Source organism: Chelonoidis abingdonii, chromosome 23, assembly GCF_003597395.2.
Source record: "Chelonoidis abingdonii isolate Lonesome George chromosome 23, CheloAbing_2.0, whole genome shotgun sequence".
Classification (NCBI taxonomy): domain Eukaryota; kingdom Metazoa; phylum Chordata; order Testudines; family Testudinidae; genus Chelonoidis; species Chelonoidis abingdonii.
Genome location: NC_133791.1, coordinates 1,741,409 through 1,758,407, shown reverse-complemented (window position 1 = coordinate 1,758,407; position 16,999 = coordinate 1,741,409). Strand labels below are relative to the sequence as shown.

The 16,999-nt window shown below is 50.0% G+C and overlaps 1 protein-coding gene across 2 annotated transcripts in view; it reads right to left on the bottom strand.

The window, feature by feature from the left end:
* The window catches only part of ACOT7 (acyl-CoA thioesterase 7), a 104,946-nt gene extending 99,730 nt beyond the window's left edge, over window positions 1–5,216 (bottom strand). Inside the window, exon 1 of one of the 2 annotated variants that reach the window (XM_075060198.1) lies at window positions 5,142–5,216. In XM_075060198.1, the coding sequence (XP_074916299.1) occupies window positions 5,142–5,194 (53 nt within the window). In that variant the 5' untranslated portion in view covers window positions 5,195–5,216. The remainder of the gene's footprint in view (window positions 1–5,141) is intronic. The other variant, XM_075060199.1, reaches the window with a different exon arrangement.
* Between the last annotated feature and the right edge of the window lie 11,783 nt (window positions 5,217–16,999).

The window sequence follows — 16,999 nt, the reverse complement described above, 5'->3', positions numbered from 1 at the left end:
TCCTGGATAGATAGGACACTAGTATTCAGTACTGCAGCTAAAGAATTAGCTCAACCTGTTTCAACAGTGATACCTGCCAGGAAGCAACCTCCCTCCACATGCAGAGCAAAGTCAGAATCTTATTTGTGGTGACTACATTTAAGCCAACTGCCCTAGCAGCATCTACACCATTTCTGAGGAACTGACAGGCTACACTCTGAACCACTACAGCTCAATGCACCGCCACCCTTTTCAACAGGAGATGAAGGTCTGGCCCTGGCCTTTTAACATAAATGCTATTCATAGTGTGGCCATGCACATAAACGAACCTGGAGGACACCTGAAGCAGAGATGGAAAGTCAGTCTCCTACTATCAATCCTCACAAACCCCATCTGCACTCCTAGCAGGCCCTCTACTTCACCACCCTCATTTCCACCTGGGCTCCATCAGCTACTGCCATCGCACATACACATCCAGTATGTCTCTTATTCCAATGTAAGATGCCCACAAACCTTCAGCAAAGGGCCATAAGGGACTCAGGACAGTTCATTCCAGAGCCTACCAGAAGCTAACTAAGGTAATGTCAAGCAGAGTCATTACTTGTGTTAAGATGGAGCACTGCCAGGTTAAAAATCTCTTAAAACAAGTCTGCTCACCTTAGACTACTGAAATCAAGTTTTCAGGACCAGTCCCTTTCCATTGTTTATGCCACCACTGGTTTATGTTCTCCACGTCACTCAGATTTACCCATAATTGCTAATTAGTTAGTTTCACTTTTAGAGTGTCATCAATGTTGGTGGTGCAGGTGGAGGACAGCTCAGTTGTTTGAGCACTGGCCTGCTTAACCCAGGGTTGTGAGTTCAAACCTTGAAAGGGGCCACTTAGGGATCTGGGCAAAATCAGTACTTGGTCCTGCTAGTGAAGGCAGGGGGCTGCACACAATGACCTTTCAAGGTCCCTTCCAGTTCTAAGAGATAGGATATCTCCATTAATTTTCTTTTCTTATTGCAGGGAAACATCAGCAAACAGTTTTATTGTACTGGCGTTCCCATATTAACAGTTATTTTTATTTATTTTATACACTCAAACCTCATCAGTGACTCAGAATGGACCCTGACCCTTTAACAGTACAATACCTGTGTGTAAAGCAGCAATTCCACTGAGATTTGTAATAGAGACTAGCATGGTTTGGCATGAGAGGGCATTAATCCAAGAAAACCTTCTCCACCCTCCCTACTTCCAAGAGCTATTGACATGCTACCAGCAGCGGTTAGATACAAAGTTCAACACACACAGCTGAAGCATGGAGTCCAACATGCAGAGAATGTGCCAGCAGCTTAGTGGCTGCAAAAGTTCCACTAGAAGTTTATTCACCTCCAATGCTCCCAGTGCCACATTGTCAATACCTGCAAGGAAGGGGAAAGTGGCATTGACAATGTACCTGCCACACTGAGACAATGCTGAACTCCACCCATCCTGATCAGTTTCACCCTCACTTCCCCCGCTATGTTTGATCTGAAAACAAACTTGTGAAAATACTGGGATTCTTTATACCAGCAGGTGCCATTCTAAAGAGCTCAGCCAACTTCACTATCAACAGCCAAACCTGTACCCCCTAAGTTAACGTATACCCCCCAGGGCTCTCTTTCACTTGCATGACAACCCTCACTGTCATTCATGTCCATTTTAATCAGCAAATTATTGGCCCACCCAGTTAATAGCAAAGTTCATTTATAACCAGTACTGTTCTCCTAGCTACTTGCCCATCAGATGCCCTGGCTTCCTTCAACTGCATCAGCACTATATTGCTTAGGTTTTGTCAGCAGTTGGGGCAGGGAGCATCAGTCATTTTCCCAGCTCCTGGGAGCGGTTCTCAGTACATTACAGCCATCCCAATCCTAACCATTGCCATCTTGCTTCAGGTGTGCAATAGGCCAAGGGTAAATAGGAATTAATGAAAGGATGCCAGATAGGGCTCCGTGTAAGAGGGAGAATGTCTGGGGGGGGGGGTATTTTTAAAAGATCTTCCTTTAAAAACAAGAAGAACAATACGCAAATGTTGCAGTTTAACAGTTATCTTGATTATTCTATCAGGGCAGTGAAATGGCTCCACTTCCAGATCATGGAACAAGAGATCCCTGAATAGTTCCCTTCACCACTGTTGCACTAAGAAGAAACCTTGCAAGAGCAAGAAGGGGGCAACGTAATGGAGCATGCTGAACTGGGTCAGTATTTAGTGAGAAGCAAGTTCTATTGATCATGGCAGGCATGTCTTTTGCTTTAAACCTACCCCAGCACTCCTCACCATACGGGCACTCAAGAAAGCCTCTTGGCAGGAGCACCCATAACCCCTGCCACAAAAACAGATCCACACAATCCTGTTCACAGGAGAAGGGAGAGAAGCAGCCAGGTCTAGGACACCAAGATCAGCTACAGGAGCAGCCGGGAGAGGTAGCATTGTTTTTGCTATAAACTGATGCCATTTAGTTGCCTGGCATTTAGATACCAAGACAAGAGGCATTTAAATCAAAGCTCATCAAGAACGTTTATTTGCTTTTACCTTAGTCACCCTCAGACACCTGCAGAGACCACTTCAGGAACACAGCTGCAAACCAATGCTTATGGATAGGCCACAGTATGGCAGTGTTACAGCTACAGAAAAAAAAAACATGCTCCAAACTGGGCCAACATCAACATGTACCAAATGGGATACAACTGTAAACACATAAAGTGAGACCATCATACACAAAATGCATTTCCCTGAAGTACTACAGTCACACAACTTCATCGGACTTTACAACAGCAAAGGAAGTAGCTATGCCTTTGCCACACTACTCCACCCTTGACAGTGAGCTAGACAAGGTATGGTCTCAGCCTGCAGTCTATCTTGATCCATTAGAGAGAACAGGGCCTACTGAGAACTCTGTGCCCCTGAACCTCATAGCTCCATAACATTTCTCCTAAGATCAGGTATTTAAAACTCAGTACCTTGTAGGTGCTTTACAAACACTGAGAATAGGGCCACAAACATGGATTTATTTAGCTAGACCTCTTAACAGCACAAGGAGATGAAATCCAATGAGTCAGCATAATTTAGGAGAGAGTGGATTACAGCAAGCTGTACCAGGGAGTTTCTCAACTGAATCCTGAGCATAAGTGCATTTAGCTAAAGGCCCCGGAGGAACAGGTGGATTACTATACCCCCAAAGGATGCTGAAACCTCTCACAGCCTGTTTTTAAAGCCTAATTATTCCCATGTGCATATTACTAAAGATGCCAGGAGACAGAAGCCAGAGCAATTCAGACAGATCCAGTTAGCAGACTGGGTCTATTGATCTGGCCACCAGGCGGGTTTTCACTGACAACATTCTCTACACATGCATTAGAGGCAGCGACCCCATGATCCCGGCACCACTCCAGTACAACCGAATCTGCTTGTACCATTAGCATTCTGCACTCACCAGCACTTCCCATGCCTATGCCCAGCAGCTCGGACTGTGCAAGTGAGGTGCAGAAAGGTGAACTGACTTTTCTGCATTCACACAGCACATCACCTGCAGTGTGGCAGGAGCCACAGTCTGATTTCACAGCCATGGCCCCCCTTCGCCACACTCAGCTCCCTTCCGCTAGAGGAGGGGCACTGCCACAGGCCTCTGGCCCACCACAGCCGGGCGCAGACACAGCAGACAGGCCCGCCACGGCAGAGGGTCTCCACAAGCACTAGCGTGGTTCCCAGGGTTTCTGGGGCTGTAGGAGGTGCCTCACCCACAGGTCCCAGCGCTTCACCCCCAGGCTGGGCTCACCCCACTGCTGATCCCAGGAACCAGGGCTAAGGGCTGCCCCGTGCCCAACCTGAGCCGCCCAGAGCCCGACATTGAGTGCCTCGGGCCAGGCTCTGAGCCACTGGGACCACAACTGCAGCAAGGCACTGCCACAGGGGCTGCAGCTTGGGGGGGAGTGAGTCGCCCCCCCCCGCTGGACACGGACGGACACACACACAGGGGCGGGGCGGGGGGGGTCGCCCCCCACGCTGGACACGGACAGACACACACACAGGGGCGGGGGGGTCACCCCCCCCTGGACACGGACGGACACACACAACAGGGGCGGGGGTCGCCCCCCCGCTGGACACGGACGTACACACACCAGGGGCGGGGCGGGGGTTCGCCCCCCCCGCTGGACACGGACGGACACACACACAGGGGCGGGACGGGGGTCCCCCCCCGCTGGACACGGACGGACACACACACAGGGGCGGGACGGGGGGCACCCCCCCGCGGACACGGACGCGGACACACCACACAGGGGCGGAGACGGGGGGTCGCCCCCCGCTGGACACGGACGCACACACACAGGAGCGGGACGGGGGGGTCACCCCCCCCGCGTGACACGGACAGACACACAGGGGCGGGACGGGGGTCGCCCCCCCGCTGGACACGGACGACACACAGGGGCGGGACGGGGGGTCGCCCCCCCGCGGACACGGCCGGACACACACACAGGGCGGGACGGGGGGTCCACCCCCGCTGGACACGGACGGACACACAGGGCGGGACGGGGGGTCGCCCCCCGCTGGACACGGACGACACACACACACAGGGGGGACGGGGGTCGCCCCCCGCTGGACACGGACAGACAACAGGGGCGGGACGGGGGGTCGCCCCCCGCGTGGACACGGACGGACACACACAACAGGAGCGGGAGGGGGTCACCCCCCCGCTGGACACGGACAGACACACAGGGGCGGAACGGGGGTCGCCCCCCCCGCTGGACACGGACGGACACACAGGGCGGGACGGGGGTCGCCCCCCGCTGGACACGGACAGCCACAACAGGGGCGGGACGGGGGTCGCCCCCCCGCTGGACACGGACGGACACACAGGGGCGGACGGGGCGCCCCCCCCGCTGGACACGGACGGACACACACACAGGGGCGGACGGGGGGTCACCCCCCCGCTGGACACGGACGGACACACAGGGGGGGACGGGGGTCGCCCCCCGCTGACACGGACGGAACACGGGCGGGGTTGCGGGCGGTTCCATCACACGCCAGGCTCACGGCTCGGTTCAGTGGCTCTCAGACCCCCCATTGCTCAGCCGGCAGGGCCCCTCCCCGGCGGCACAGGACGCCCGGGCCCCGGCCCGGCTCCCCGCCCGTTACCTGCTGAGCTGGATGGCGGCCGGGCCGGCGCCCACGGGCCCCCGCGCGGACATGGCGGCAGATCGAGCCCGGAGCTGGGCGCGCCGCGGACGGACTTGCAGCCGGCGGCAATGAATGGGGACTGGGGCGGGGCCTGATCGGGCTCCACCCCCTCGGCGCTGGCCCCGCCCCTGAGCTGCCCCTGTTGGTTCGTAGCGCCCAGTGACCCGCCCGGCTGCCCCGCCCCGCGTAGCGTGCGGTCATGGTGCTGCGTCATCACTTCCCCGTTGTGGCGTCACAAGCCCATGGCGTGTGGCCCCCGTGCTCCGTGCCCGCCCAGTCGCTTTGTACGTGCCTGGTCCCCCCCGTCAGGCCCGTGCGCCCGGCCCCTGCCCTTCCCTAACGGTGACACCACTCAGCATGGGGGGGCGGGGCTGCCAGGGTTTGCAGGGAGAGACAAGGGTTTGGTTTGGTTTGGTTTGTTAAGCGCTGTCAGTCAACCCTGAGAGGAGGATGGCCAAGGAGAGATTTTATGGGACACCAATTCACTGGCTTCCTATTAAATATTTACACTTTAAAAAAAAAAACAGGAAAAACTCTACAGCACAGTCAAAGAACATAAAAATGAACCCTGGGTGAAATTCTGCACCCTTTGCTCAGCAACTTTAGAGGAAAGTCAGCAATTTAGGATCCATGATTAGCTCCTTTTAGAATGCAACCTGAATCGTGGAAAGATTGATACCTTCATAGTAACAAGATATCAAACACCCAAACATGGGGCAGGTGGTTTCAGAACAGGTACAAAAAGATGGGCCATGCTCTGACTTGCTTAGAGTCCAGCAATAGAAGTGGTGAGATGAGGGAGAGTAAAGGCTGTCTACGCTGGAACCTCACACTGGCGCAGTTCATTTCTCAGGAGTGTGGAAAACCCACCCCTCAACATACATAGTTAGGCCCACCTAACATCTGGTGTAGACAGCATTAGGTTGATAGAAAGGAAGTAGATTAACTTACAGGCAGAGCAGAACTCCTGCTGTCACTAGAGCAAGTGTCTATACTGAAGTGCTACAGCAGTGCAGCTGCAGCCATGCCATTGTAGGGTTTTACATGTAAACACAGCCTAACCACCAGGGGAAGGGATGAGAAGGAGGCATCATAAGGACCCACCATTATACTATTAAAGCAGCAAAGAGTCCTGTGGCACCTTATAGACTAACAGACGTATTAGTGCATGAGCTTTCGTGGGTGAATACCCACTTCGTCGGATGCTCCAATACATCTGTTAGTCTATAAGGTGCCCCAGGACTCTGCTGCTTTTACAGATCCAGACTAACACAGCTGCCCCTCTGATACGTTATATTGTTGTGATTCATGGACCTCTTGATCATTCCATTATAGATAATGTTTTAACGGTAAATTGCCTCATGTAACAACACAACATCAGTCCCCATACAGCGTGTCTATCTAATCAATTTATCTGTCTCTTGAGCCACTCCAGCAAAAGGCAGCTATTGAGGGTGATTGTAATGTGACTTCTAGGTAGCAATGTCCTTTGGCAGCCCTACCTCTCCCCCCATAAAGCTCAAATGTGGAACAAAGACCCAAAGTGAGGGGGATGCAGACAATTCTTCATGCAGGAGTGTGAAGATGGTGTAGTATTCTTTCCTGGGATGTAAGTAGCTCCCACCCATTTGTCTTTCTATCGGCTATAAAACATGTCAGCCAAAAAAGTGAAGAGAGAGTAGATCTGTGGGCTTGGCTACACTTGAAACTTCAAAGCGCTGCGTGAGTGTGGTCACATCACCAGCGGTGGGGAAGAGCTCTCCCAGCGCTGCATGTACTCCACCTCCTCATGGGGATTAGCTTGCAGCAGTGTTTACAGTGGCGCTTTACAGCGCTGTATCTTCCAGAGCTCAGGGGGGTGTTTTTTTTCCCCACACCCCAAGCGAGAAAGTTGCAGTGCTGTAAAGCACCAGTGTAGCCAAGGCCTGTGTCACACCTGGGTGACTAGAACTGCACCAAACAACATGAGAGAGGCAGGATTGCAACAAAACAATTTACAATTTCAGGAGATTAGAAAATTTTCACTGAACCAGGTTTTCAGACAAAATTATTTCAAACCTAGTTTTGCTTGTGTAAATGTCTCCCTGTTCATGACATTTCCTACCAAACAGAAATTCCAAGTTTTGACCAACTCCATTACTAACACAAAATTGTCATTCTTAGGGGGAATGAAAGTTCTAGCCCTGCTCGCCTCCCCACCACTGAAAGGGTGGCAGTCACCAGTCATTTTTCAGCCTGTGTGGAGTGCAGGGACTGCGTGCATACTACTTCAGGTGATATAGTCCAACAGAGACACCTAGAGTTGGATCTCATACCTGTGTGAAATATCACAGCTGCCATCTGAACTGCGTGACCTGTGCCCCCAGGATACAGAGTGATCCCATCAGGCTGAAGCACAATGCTCGGATTCCAAGAGCAAGACATACAAAGTGAATGAATGACTCATTCTGGGTATTAATTCTTGCCACTCCAAGTTCCTCAGTGTTTTCAGGAAAGTCACTATACAGCTTGGGGCTGCTCTTCTTGGGATTAACTTTTCAGATCAGAAGTCAAACACTAACAAGCTGCTTCTGTCTTTTCTTGGAACATAGCAATATGACCCACCTGACTAGAACCAAGAGTAGGAATTTAATGTTCTTAATTGCTGTCAGACAAAGACCACAACTACAGAGGAATTCCAAATTGAAAGTAATTAATTGCTTCTTGGTGTGGAGCTGACCTATTGTTTGAAAACTGGTGTCAGTTATGAAATGACAACTAGGAGGAATAGCTTAGATACTCCATTGACTTTAATGGGGTTATTCCAGTTTCACACCAGTATAAGAGCAGATTCTGTCTCTAAGTGCACTTGATGCTCAATTGTCATTGTTGAAAGTGACAAATTTGATTTCAAACTCAGAGATAACAAGTCTACATGGTGACTCACATTCCTGCTAAGCATTCCTGCCCAAGGCCTAAGTGTTTAGAGACTCAGACTCCGATCCATAACACAAGCAGCTCTATAGGGATTCAGCATCAGGACACAGGTGAAGACCAGAAAAAAAAAAAAGATTGTGTTTATATCTTCAGAATGATAACTGGCCCTTGCTGGAAAGCAATGTGAAGGACAGTATTACGCTGCTCTCTGGATCCTCAAACTGGCTGAATCCACTATGACATCTTGTACATAGCCACAAAAAAGAGAGAGCAAAATAGTCATTTTTCCAGAGTTGTAGTTTATATATTACAATACCAATAGCACTGGCATTAGTTAATGGCCAACTCTGCAAGCCTGGCTGAGTCTGGGTAATGATCACTCTTACAAGTGAGCTGTTCCACTGACATCAGTGCAACTAAGTGCTACTCACAGTGACTAACTGTTGCAGAAATAGGCCATAAGGTGACTGAATAGAACGGATTTTTAGAGAAATAATTAAACGGATATTTCCATCTAATGCTAAATATCTCCTTCCAAGTGTTGCTGGAAACTCTCCCTTTCTGCTCATCTCACTCACATTAGACTATGAAATGACTGACACCATTCCCTCCTTTTCTACATTTTGGGGGCTTGGTTCACCAATGTTACTCCAGTTGTACCCCACTGGAGTTACATTGAAGGGCCTGGTTCACTGCTGTTACACCAGTTAGTACATTTTACTTCTGTCTAACAAGTATGATCCCTGGGCAGAAGAGATATCAGGCTGTATGATTATTGTTAGCAGCTAGTTCATGAGTACTTGCCCTCTGCAACTCACTTGCACAAGGTTAGCTTTCTTGTGCTATGCTGTACCCTCTGCAGCAGCAGCAATGACTTGGCAATCTGTCTCCATCATGTGTTAAAACTGAACTTCTCTTCCATGTCTATTTGTGGATTGTTCTCTGCCTCATCTATTATTTAAGGACAAAGTGGTTCTTACATTTTCAAAAATGCCAATTTTTTACTGCTTTGTGGTTGGTCTGACTTCATTTGTGTTAGGATGACCAGACAGCAAGTATGAAAATTGGGACAGGGAGTAGGCATAATAGGACCCTCTATAAGACACAGCCCCAAATATCAGGGCTGTCCCTATAAAATCAGGACCATCTGGTCACCTTAATTTGCATGTTTGCATTTTATTTAAGACTCTAAGAACATTAGCGGAAAGATCCATGGGAAAGGGGCAGAATCTACACCCCTCACAGTATCTGTCTACATGCCTGTCTAGCTTACTGCTCGGCACTGCTGCCTATCACCAGAGTATTTAAGTGCCTTCCAGGGAAAGTGACAGTGAAGTCCATGGAGTCTGATACTTCTCACCTTGGGGGTAAAAGCTCTGCCTGGGGGAGGTTGCATGGTTTTGATTCTGTACATTTTATTCATGTACCCTGCAAACCCCAGCCAATCCCCAAAAAGTACAAGGGGGCCTTCTTCTCACTTACTGTTTCAGCTGAATGCCAGGAATCACCCTGGGGTCTCAGCATGTCAGTATGTTCCCAACCCTGGAAAGGGGAGAAGCAAAGAATTAATGTGCTTAGTAACAGCTCCACAGATGGACTAGGCATTGGCCTAACTTCATTCAGAAAAATCAAGTTGCCTGAAGCAGAGGGTGTGAAAAGCTTCTGGGATTCACAGTGGCACAGGGAACTGGCAGCCTTTGTAAACTGAGTCAGTGGTCTCAGCGGACTTCCTATGGGCAGCTGCCCAGAACAGAAAAAACCTATTACCGCAGGCCTCTTCACATGTTAGCAAGAGACACTGACTAAAACACTGTGGGAAGAAAGGAAGCAGCTGCCTCTCTAGAGCTCTGGCATGGCTCCTGGGAGCCACCAGCAGGAATTATGGCTCCAAAGTCTAGTATTCCTCAGAGGGCCTCCAGCCCCAGTCCCTCAGTGCTCTTGTCCAGTGCGCAAGGCAGGATCTTGCCCCTGGTTAGGTAGATACTGAACTAAGCCAGAAGGATAAATCATAACACACGAGAAGCAGGAAAGGCCCGTGTCAGAATGAAGAGATCCAGACTATCTGGCTTGGAAATGGCAAGAATGAAACAAATCTGCACTGGAGAGCAGGGCTGATTGGGGGTGGGGGGGCAGGGCGCAGTAATTACCAAAGTCTGGCTCCATCAGTCCTGTTTGCTGGTCCGCCCTTGCTGGGGGTCCCAAAAATTTTTTTTCACTGGGGCCTGAACCCACTCTCAGTGGCCCTGTTGGAGAGGCAGGAGGGAAATCTCCCAAGTCAGCAGCTGTAGGGAATCTCCAGGGGCATCTTAAAAGGCTAACTAGTTTGAGCAGTGACTGGAGACAGGTACTATATATTCTGGTTAGTTGCCAGGCAATCTCAGTCTGGCATCAGGACAGAACTGTAGGCTGTCCTGTGAAATTAAGTATGTATATGGACCCTGATACCGTACAGAGGGTTTGGTTAGAAGTGTTGGATGGAAGTGGGGGTCCTGTATCTGCGACTCAGCAGCTACTGGGATTCATTGAGTGGTGCTGTGGTTGTGGGGAGGTCTTCAACACCCAAGCTCCAGGAGGAGAGGAGATGGGTATTTGTAGAAGCCCCTCCTTTGGGAGGGGACTCTCAACAATGCATATTTCAGGGATCAATCTGAAAAGCTGCTGGTTTTTCTTGACTTGATAGAACATGCATTCTCACTAACCCATCTCACCCAAGTGTTCAGGGCACCCTAGCATTGTATCTTCATCAGAATGAATCATAATGCAGTAGGATAAAATACACCTATCTATGCTGAAGTCATCTGAAGAAGAGTGTGGTATTTCTAGGCAGCATGCCAAGGAATCAGATATGTGGGCAACACACAAAGATATTTTGTACTTAGGTGCACCCCAACAGAGGGGACTTTGAATGCAATCCCATTTGTGATTAAAGCAAAACAGCTTAAGAATTAGAGAAATTAAATGCCAAACCCTCCCTTGAGCTGGGGGTGGGGGAGAAAGGGGAGGGAAGGTCCAGAAATAGAAAGGTGCAGTTTCCAGCAAAGTTATGGGAGGTGTGTCCCATATGGCATGTGTTTTACTGGGGGGCTGTAGAACAAACAGTAAAACATTAAGTACATTCATTTTTTAAAAAACAAGAGTCCTGAGGAGACATGTTATACGCAAAGCCTGGGTGAGTGAACATACTGAACTTTCCTCTGGGCTTCACAAGGAGATTTACAGATGTAAACAAAATAGGGAAAAGTAAGTGAGTTTCAGTGGTTAAATGTGCCATATTGCACATGTGAATAAAGGGACTCTGCTACGTTAGCATGTAAGGTTGCAGACTTGTATTCCGTCATGTCTTACTGTTAAACACCTACAGGGAACGCATGAGCAGTGCTAATTTGCTGTAAAACATTCCACATAAAATGGAACCTGAAAAGTACATTTACAGTCCCACTGCAAACCAATGTAATTGAGATAAGAGAAATTGTATTTCAGGTTAATACTAAAAAAAGCCTCCACAGTGTGTGCTTGCAAAGGAACATGGCAAGTTCTGCAACCTGCTGAACCTTGGAAGTGCACATCTACTGTATTGTGAGTCATGTATCAATCTAAATAGCCAGGAGCTCTGGCAGATGATTATTCTCTACAAATTGCCAGATCTCTCTTCTGGCTGGATCACTCAAGGAGAAGTTTGCCCACTGGTTCCACCTGTTTTACCAGAGGTGGCCAGCTCTTGTCTTGATTGACACCACCTAGAGGCTTGCTGGTTAGCATGCACCCAAATCCACTGTGACTGTCTGGACATGCAGACTTGCTCTTACAAATTTTCTTTCTACAGGGAATGAAATGGCACCATCCAACCCTTTTAAGCAATTTACCAGTCTTATTACATTTCATTGCTTATCAGACCATTCTTGGCAGGGTGCACACTTACAATCAACCTCAGATTGTCAAGCCTTTGTGGCCAAAGGGATTTGGCCCAAATCACATAGTAATTACCAGAGCCAAGAACCCCACCCGGGAGTCCTGATTCCCAACTCTAGCCCCTGCTTTAATCACATTCTATCCCTAGCTTATAATGCACTAGCACTTAGCAGAAAGCCTCACTTTTCCTTAAAAAACACCAAACACCACACTCACTGTTGCTGTCACTGTTTCAGTGCCACAACTGGTATCAGTGATGGCAGTGCAGGTGCAGACATAGTTCCTACCACCATGCTCAAGGAGGTAAAAATGCTGGCATCTGATCTATGCTAGCCCTCCCTCTATTGCTACTCCTGTGGAGCAGAATTGGTGGCAGCAAAAGGAAGAGGCAAGAGGGAGGAAAGCTAGTCTAGATAAGGCCAAACAAAAACAAACACTGGCTCAAGAATGAGGCAAGCACAAAAGGAAAAGCAATCCATGTAATCAAGGTTCTGGAAGGACCAGATCCTTGGGGATCATTGCACCATCAGTGCACACACTCCTTATCAAAGAAACATCCCAGACCTTGACCTTCTCCAAAACACCATTAGCAGACCTGGCTTTATCTGCCTTACAGGATTGACTCTAGCCACAGAGAAACTAGGCAGCTGCCTAGGCAGGCATATTGTCTTGGGCAGCCTCTGACTGCATGAGTAGAAGAAGAGACCATTATTGCAACTTTGAAGGTGGTCAATGAAATTTCTGGCCTACCCACCTTGACAGTGTCTCCCTGTGACTCATTCACACCTAGAAATCATTGTTAAAAGGAAATGCAAACGTAAGGCTCATTCTAATTTTCCCACATCTCGCCTTGCGTTAGCTGAGCAGTGGTGAGGTGTAATTATAAAGTTTGAGTGCCCTTAGGGCAAGCTGACATAGGCTTCGTGCTCCAACTCATTACAGTTTGAACTCCTGGAGGGAATCTCATTTGTTAAAGCTCTTTGCATTGAGTTTCAGATGCATTAATGGATTATGAAAGACATCAGACCGAAACTGTGATCCCAGCTCCACCCGCAGGCTCAGGAAGACGCTGTCAAGCTGCAGGGGTTATGCAGGGAAAGGGTGTGATGCTCATTATGGGAGTTCTCCTCGCAGGAGATTTCCGGGTCAGCCTCCAACTTTGTTCTTTTGAACTCCAGGTTTTGTTGGGTTTTTTTGGTTGTGTTTTTTTTTTTTAATTCCTTTACCCCATAGCAGGAGCTGGGAACCCACTGATTTTCCTCCCCACATTTCAGGACATAATATGGCAAAGGCTCTGGCTTAACAATGGGAAAAGTTCAGACTACTCTGGATAAACACCCAAAAATTGCAGCACTTCTCTGAACTTTAGCTAAACTTCTCTAGAGTTGGCTTGGGGCTGGAGGACTCCAGAGATTAAGTTTTGTCTGGAGATTTCTGCCACTTCCATTTCTGGCCCAGCTGGAAACTAGCAGAGAAAACATCCTAGCATTTCAGACCCATGACCAAGGCTTAGCTCAGGTTTGGGGAAGGAGTAGCCATTTTTCTTGACACCTGTTCTCCTGCCCCTAGATCACTGGGATCATATGGGGACTGGGGCTCGACCTCTCTGCATATCAACCCAATCCCCTTTCAACAAAAGCCTGCAGGAGGGGAAAGAAATCCCTGTGATGCTCCCTAGATCCTTCCCCCATGGGGGGAAGGTTCCTATCTCCTGTGGAACAAGCAAGGGCTTCCATTCCCCAGAACCAGGGGAGCATAGGAATCCTTGGGGACCCAGGCTGTCAGCATAGGGACCCCAAAGCCCCTCCAGCTTCCTGGAAGTCCAGCTCCATATTGCTAAGGAACTCCCCTGCTCATTGCTCTGCAGGAAGCTACCCCACAGCAACCACAGGCCATGTCAGTATTTCAGCAGTCACTGCTGCTCACTAGGCAGGGCGCTGGGTGGAGGGACACATACATCCCTCAGCCGACTGCCAGCTCATCTCCACACACAGATGCCTGGACACACATAGCACCCCCAGGCATCTGGTCACAGACAGGCCATCCTGTGGTAGCAGCTGACTCCCCTGGCCCCAAGAGTGGATCCCAGTGCTTCAGGGACAGTCACCTCCCAGGTGTTCGCAGACTTGGTGGGAGGCTCTTGCTCTGTAGCCCTTCCAGGGAGAAGTAGCTGCAGTATCTGAAGCCAGGCTTAGCCATCTCTTCAGCATGTTGAATCCACACCATGCAGAGTGGGCAGGTCCCTGTAGGGCAGGGTGCTGGGCTGGAGATGCCCAGCAGGCAGAGACACTCACTTTCCAGCCAGTGCTGCTGTTGTGTGTTACAATAAGACCGAGAAGCCCCCCCCCCCCCAACCCCAATGTACAGACACATAGAAAGAGGCAATCCCCATGCTGAGGAGCTTACAATCTGCATAGTGCTTCACAGGCCTGCATCACATGGGCTCTGCAGTGGATGCTAGATCAGATGGAAGCTGGGGACCCAGCCTCCAGATCCCTGTCTGACAAGCAGTTCCAGTGCAGGATTGCCACAGTCTCATGGTGTTTGTGTGCGGTAGGAGCTAGCCCGTGACACTGCTCTGCCCTAGTGCTGCCAAGTGCAGCGCTCACCTGTAGCTTCCTGCAGGAGCCTGGCTGAAGTGAGACAAGCACACCCAGACATATGTGTGTCTGGGCCAAGTCACCTCACTCCTTTCCCATGCTTCTGAGGCTATTATTGAAAGGCTCATTACCAGTCCCTGCGGTGCCTGAGGCATGGCCCGGAACCCTGGAAATGTTGAGCGAAACTGCTTACTCCCTGGGAGCCACTGTGGGTGGCTGAGCTGTCTCTCTGTGCTGCAAGTTTGGGCAGCTCCCTGGAGCCCTGCAGCACTGAACAGAGTGCCGCTGCCACCCAGAAGATCCCCAGCCAGAGACACAGACACTTGGTGACAGACAGACTCACAGACAGATACGCATGCTCACAGGCACGCAGATAGACCCATCTTTTACAGCGAGAGAGACAGCCCCAGTGCAGACAGGAAAGTTCTGGTTTGTCTTTACATTTGTCAGAGCTGTAGGAAAAGAAAGGGTTGGAGTCCTCAGTATATGGAGGATTCCCACTGTCAGAGTGCAGACTCCACTTACATTCAGTCCAGGTGCAAGTGGGTGCAGTACCATGGATATTGATTAGATGTCTGCAATCCCATTGCCCCAGGATGTCATAGCCTAATGGAAAGGGGGTGGGCTGTAGCCACATACACAGGTCCTGTTCCTTTTCAATGGAAGTCTCGCATGTGGACTGAGCGCACTCCATGGGATTGCAGAGATGGTTATACCCAGTGACGGACAGAGGTATTGTAGAGCTTATCAAATGAATATAGGGTCAAATTCTGTTCTGGGTTACAACAGGGTGAATTCACAGTATCCCCACTGAAGGCAGTAAGATCCTGAGATAGAACTTTGAGCAGAATTTGCCCAGTTATCCCCGGTAATGAGCTATTTACACATCTTATGCACACCTAAAGGAACTTGTATTTTGACCTCTCCCTCCCTTTGCCAGAGTCAGACTAACAGGTGCAAACATGCAGTGCATCTGAATTTGGCAGGCAGCACTTTGGAGAAGTTTCACTTGTACATTCCTTTATTCCTGCACAATCTGTTTCACCTTCTGGATCATTTGTGCAGGGAGACAAATATCCCAAAAAGTCTTTGGATTAGGTGATTCTGGGGCCCTAGGCCAGAGCAAGTGGGGCCCCAGGCCAGCCCTTCTGCCTGCAGTCCCACCCCGCACTCCGGCCAGGGAAATGGGTCAGGGCATGGGGGCTTCCTCTGCCCAACACTCCTGCCAGGGAGCGGGGGCTTGCTATGCTCAGCCCACCTGGAGCTCATGCTGGTGAGCAGGGTTGGAGGCTTCCCCCACTCTCCAGCAGGAGCTCCAGGCAGAGTGGGCACCCATTTTTCTAGAGGCCCCAGGGATGGGCCCCAGTGGCTAGTCTGCCACTGGCAGGAGAGAACTGAACAGGAGAAACCCAGTGACTGGGCAACAGGGAGGCATGCAGGTGCATTGCTGTTGACATGTGGTGTGTAGAACAAAAGTTATGGACTATATTCCTGCAATATAGTCCTTCAGTACAGAGCCCACATCACAATATCCTCTCAAGGGATGTAAAGAAGTCCTGAGCTAGGAGCTGGGACTTGGTGACCTCCTTTGCAGCGTGTGCTCCAAAAGGCTCATCACAGGAACAAACCTGTTGAAAAAGCTGGGTTTGCTTTGGATGCTGGGTAAAAGGCAGGAGCCAGAAAAACAATAAGGCTAAAATATTCTTGCACAAACAGCCGCTCCCTGGCTTCCAGGGGAATATTTCAGATTCCCTGGGAGAGGCTGAACATTCAGCTGGGAACACCAGCCATGTCCCACAGGTCACAGCTCCAGGCAGAGCTGCCATGCCTGCTGGTCCAGGCAGTGTGTTGGGCACTGCCCTGCTGTATTGGTTTAGTTGGGGTTGGTCCTGCTTTGAGCAGGGGGTTGGACTAGACACCTCCTGAAGTCCCTTCCAACCCTGAGATTCTCTAGGGCTCTTGGGCTGACAATAAATGAGCTTTGTGGCCTTGTTCCAAATAACTGGCAGCGTTCTAGACAGAGGTGACTCTGGGCTTGGTTGTCAGAGATGTCACAACTGTGGCAGACATGCCTGCAACCCCCAGCACATGGCTGGGGCTGACCTCTCTCCTCAGGGGCTTCATATCAGCAGAGCTGACTCTCCCCATTTCTAGTCTTGTGCTCTGATGATGAAAGTTACTTGGCCTTCAGCTCCATGCCTTGTATTGCTACCAGAGGTGTCCAGTGGTGGCCTCTCCCAGCCATGTCTCATTGATAATTAAGGGTTTCCATTGTCTGGAAAAACACCCTGACTGAACAAAACCTTTCAGCTAATGAGTCTGAACCCCTACTAGTGTTTCATTGTCAGAAATGATGCAGCTCCAATAGCAGCAACAGAAGCACTGTCAGGC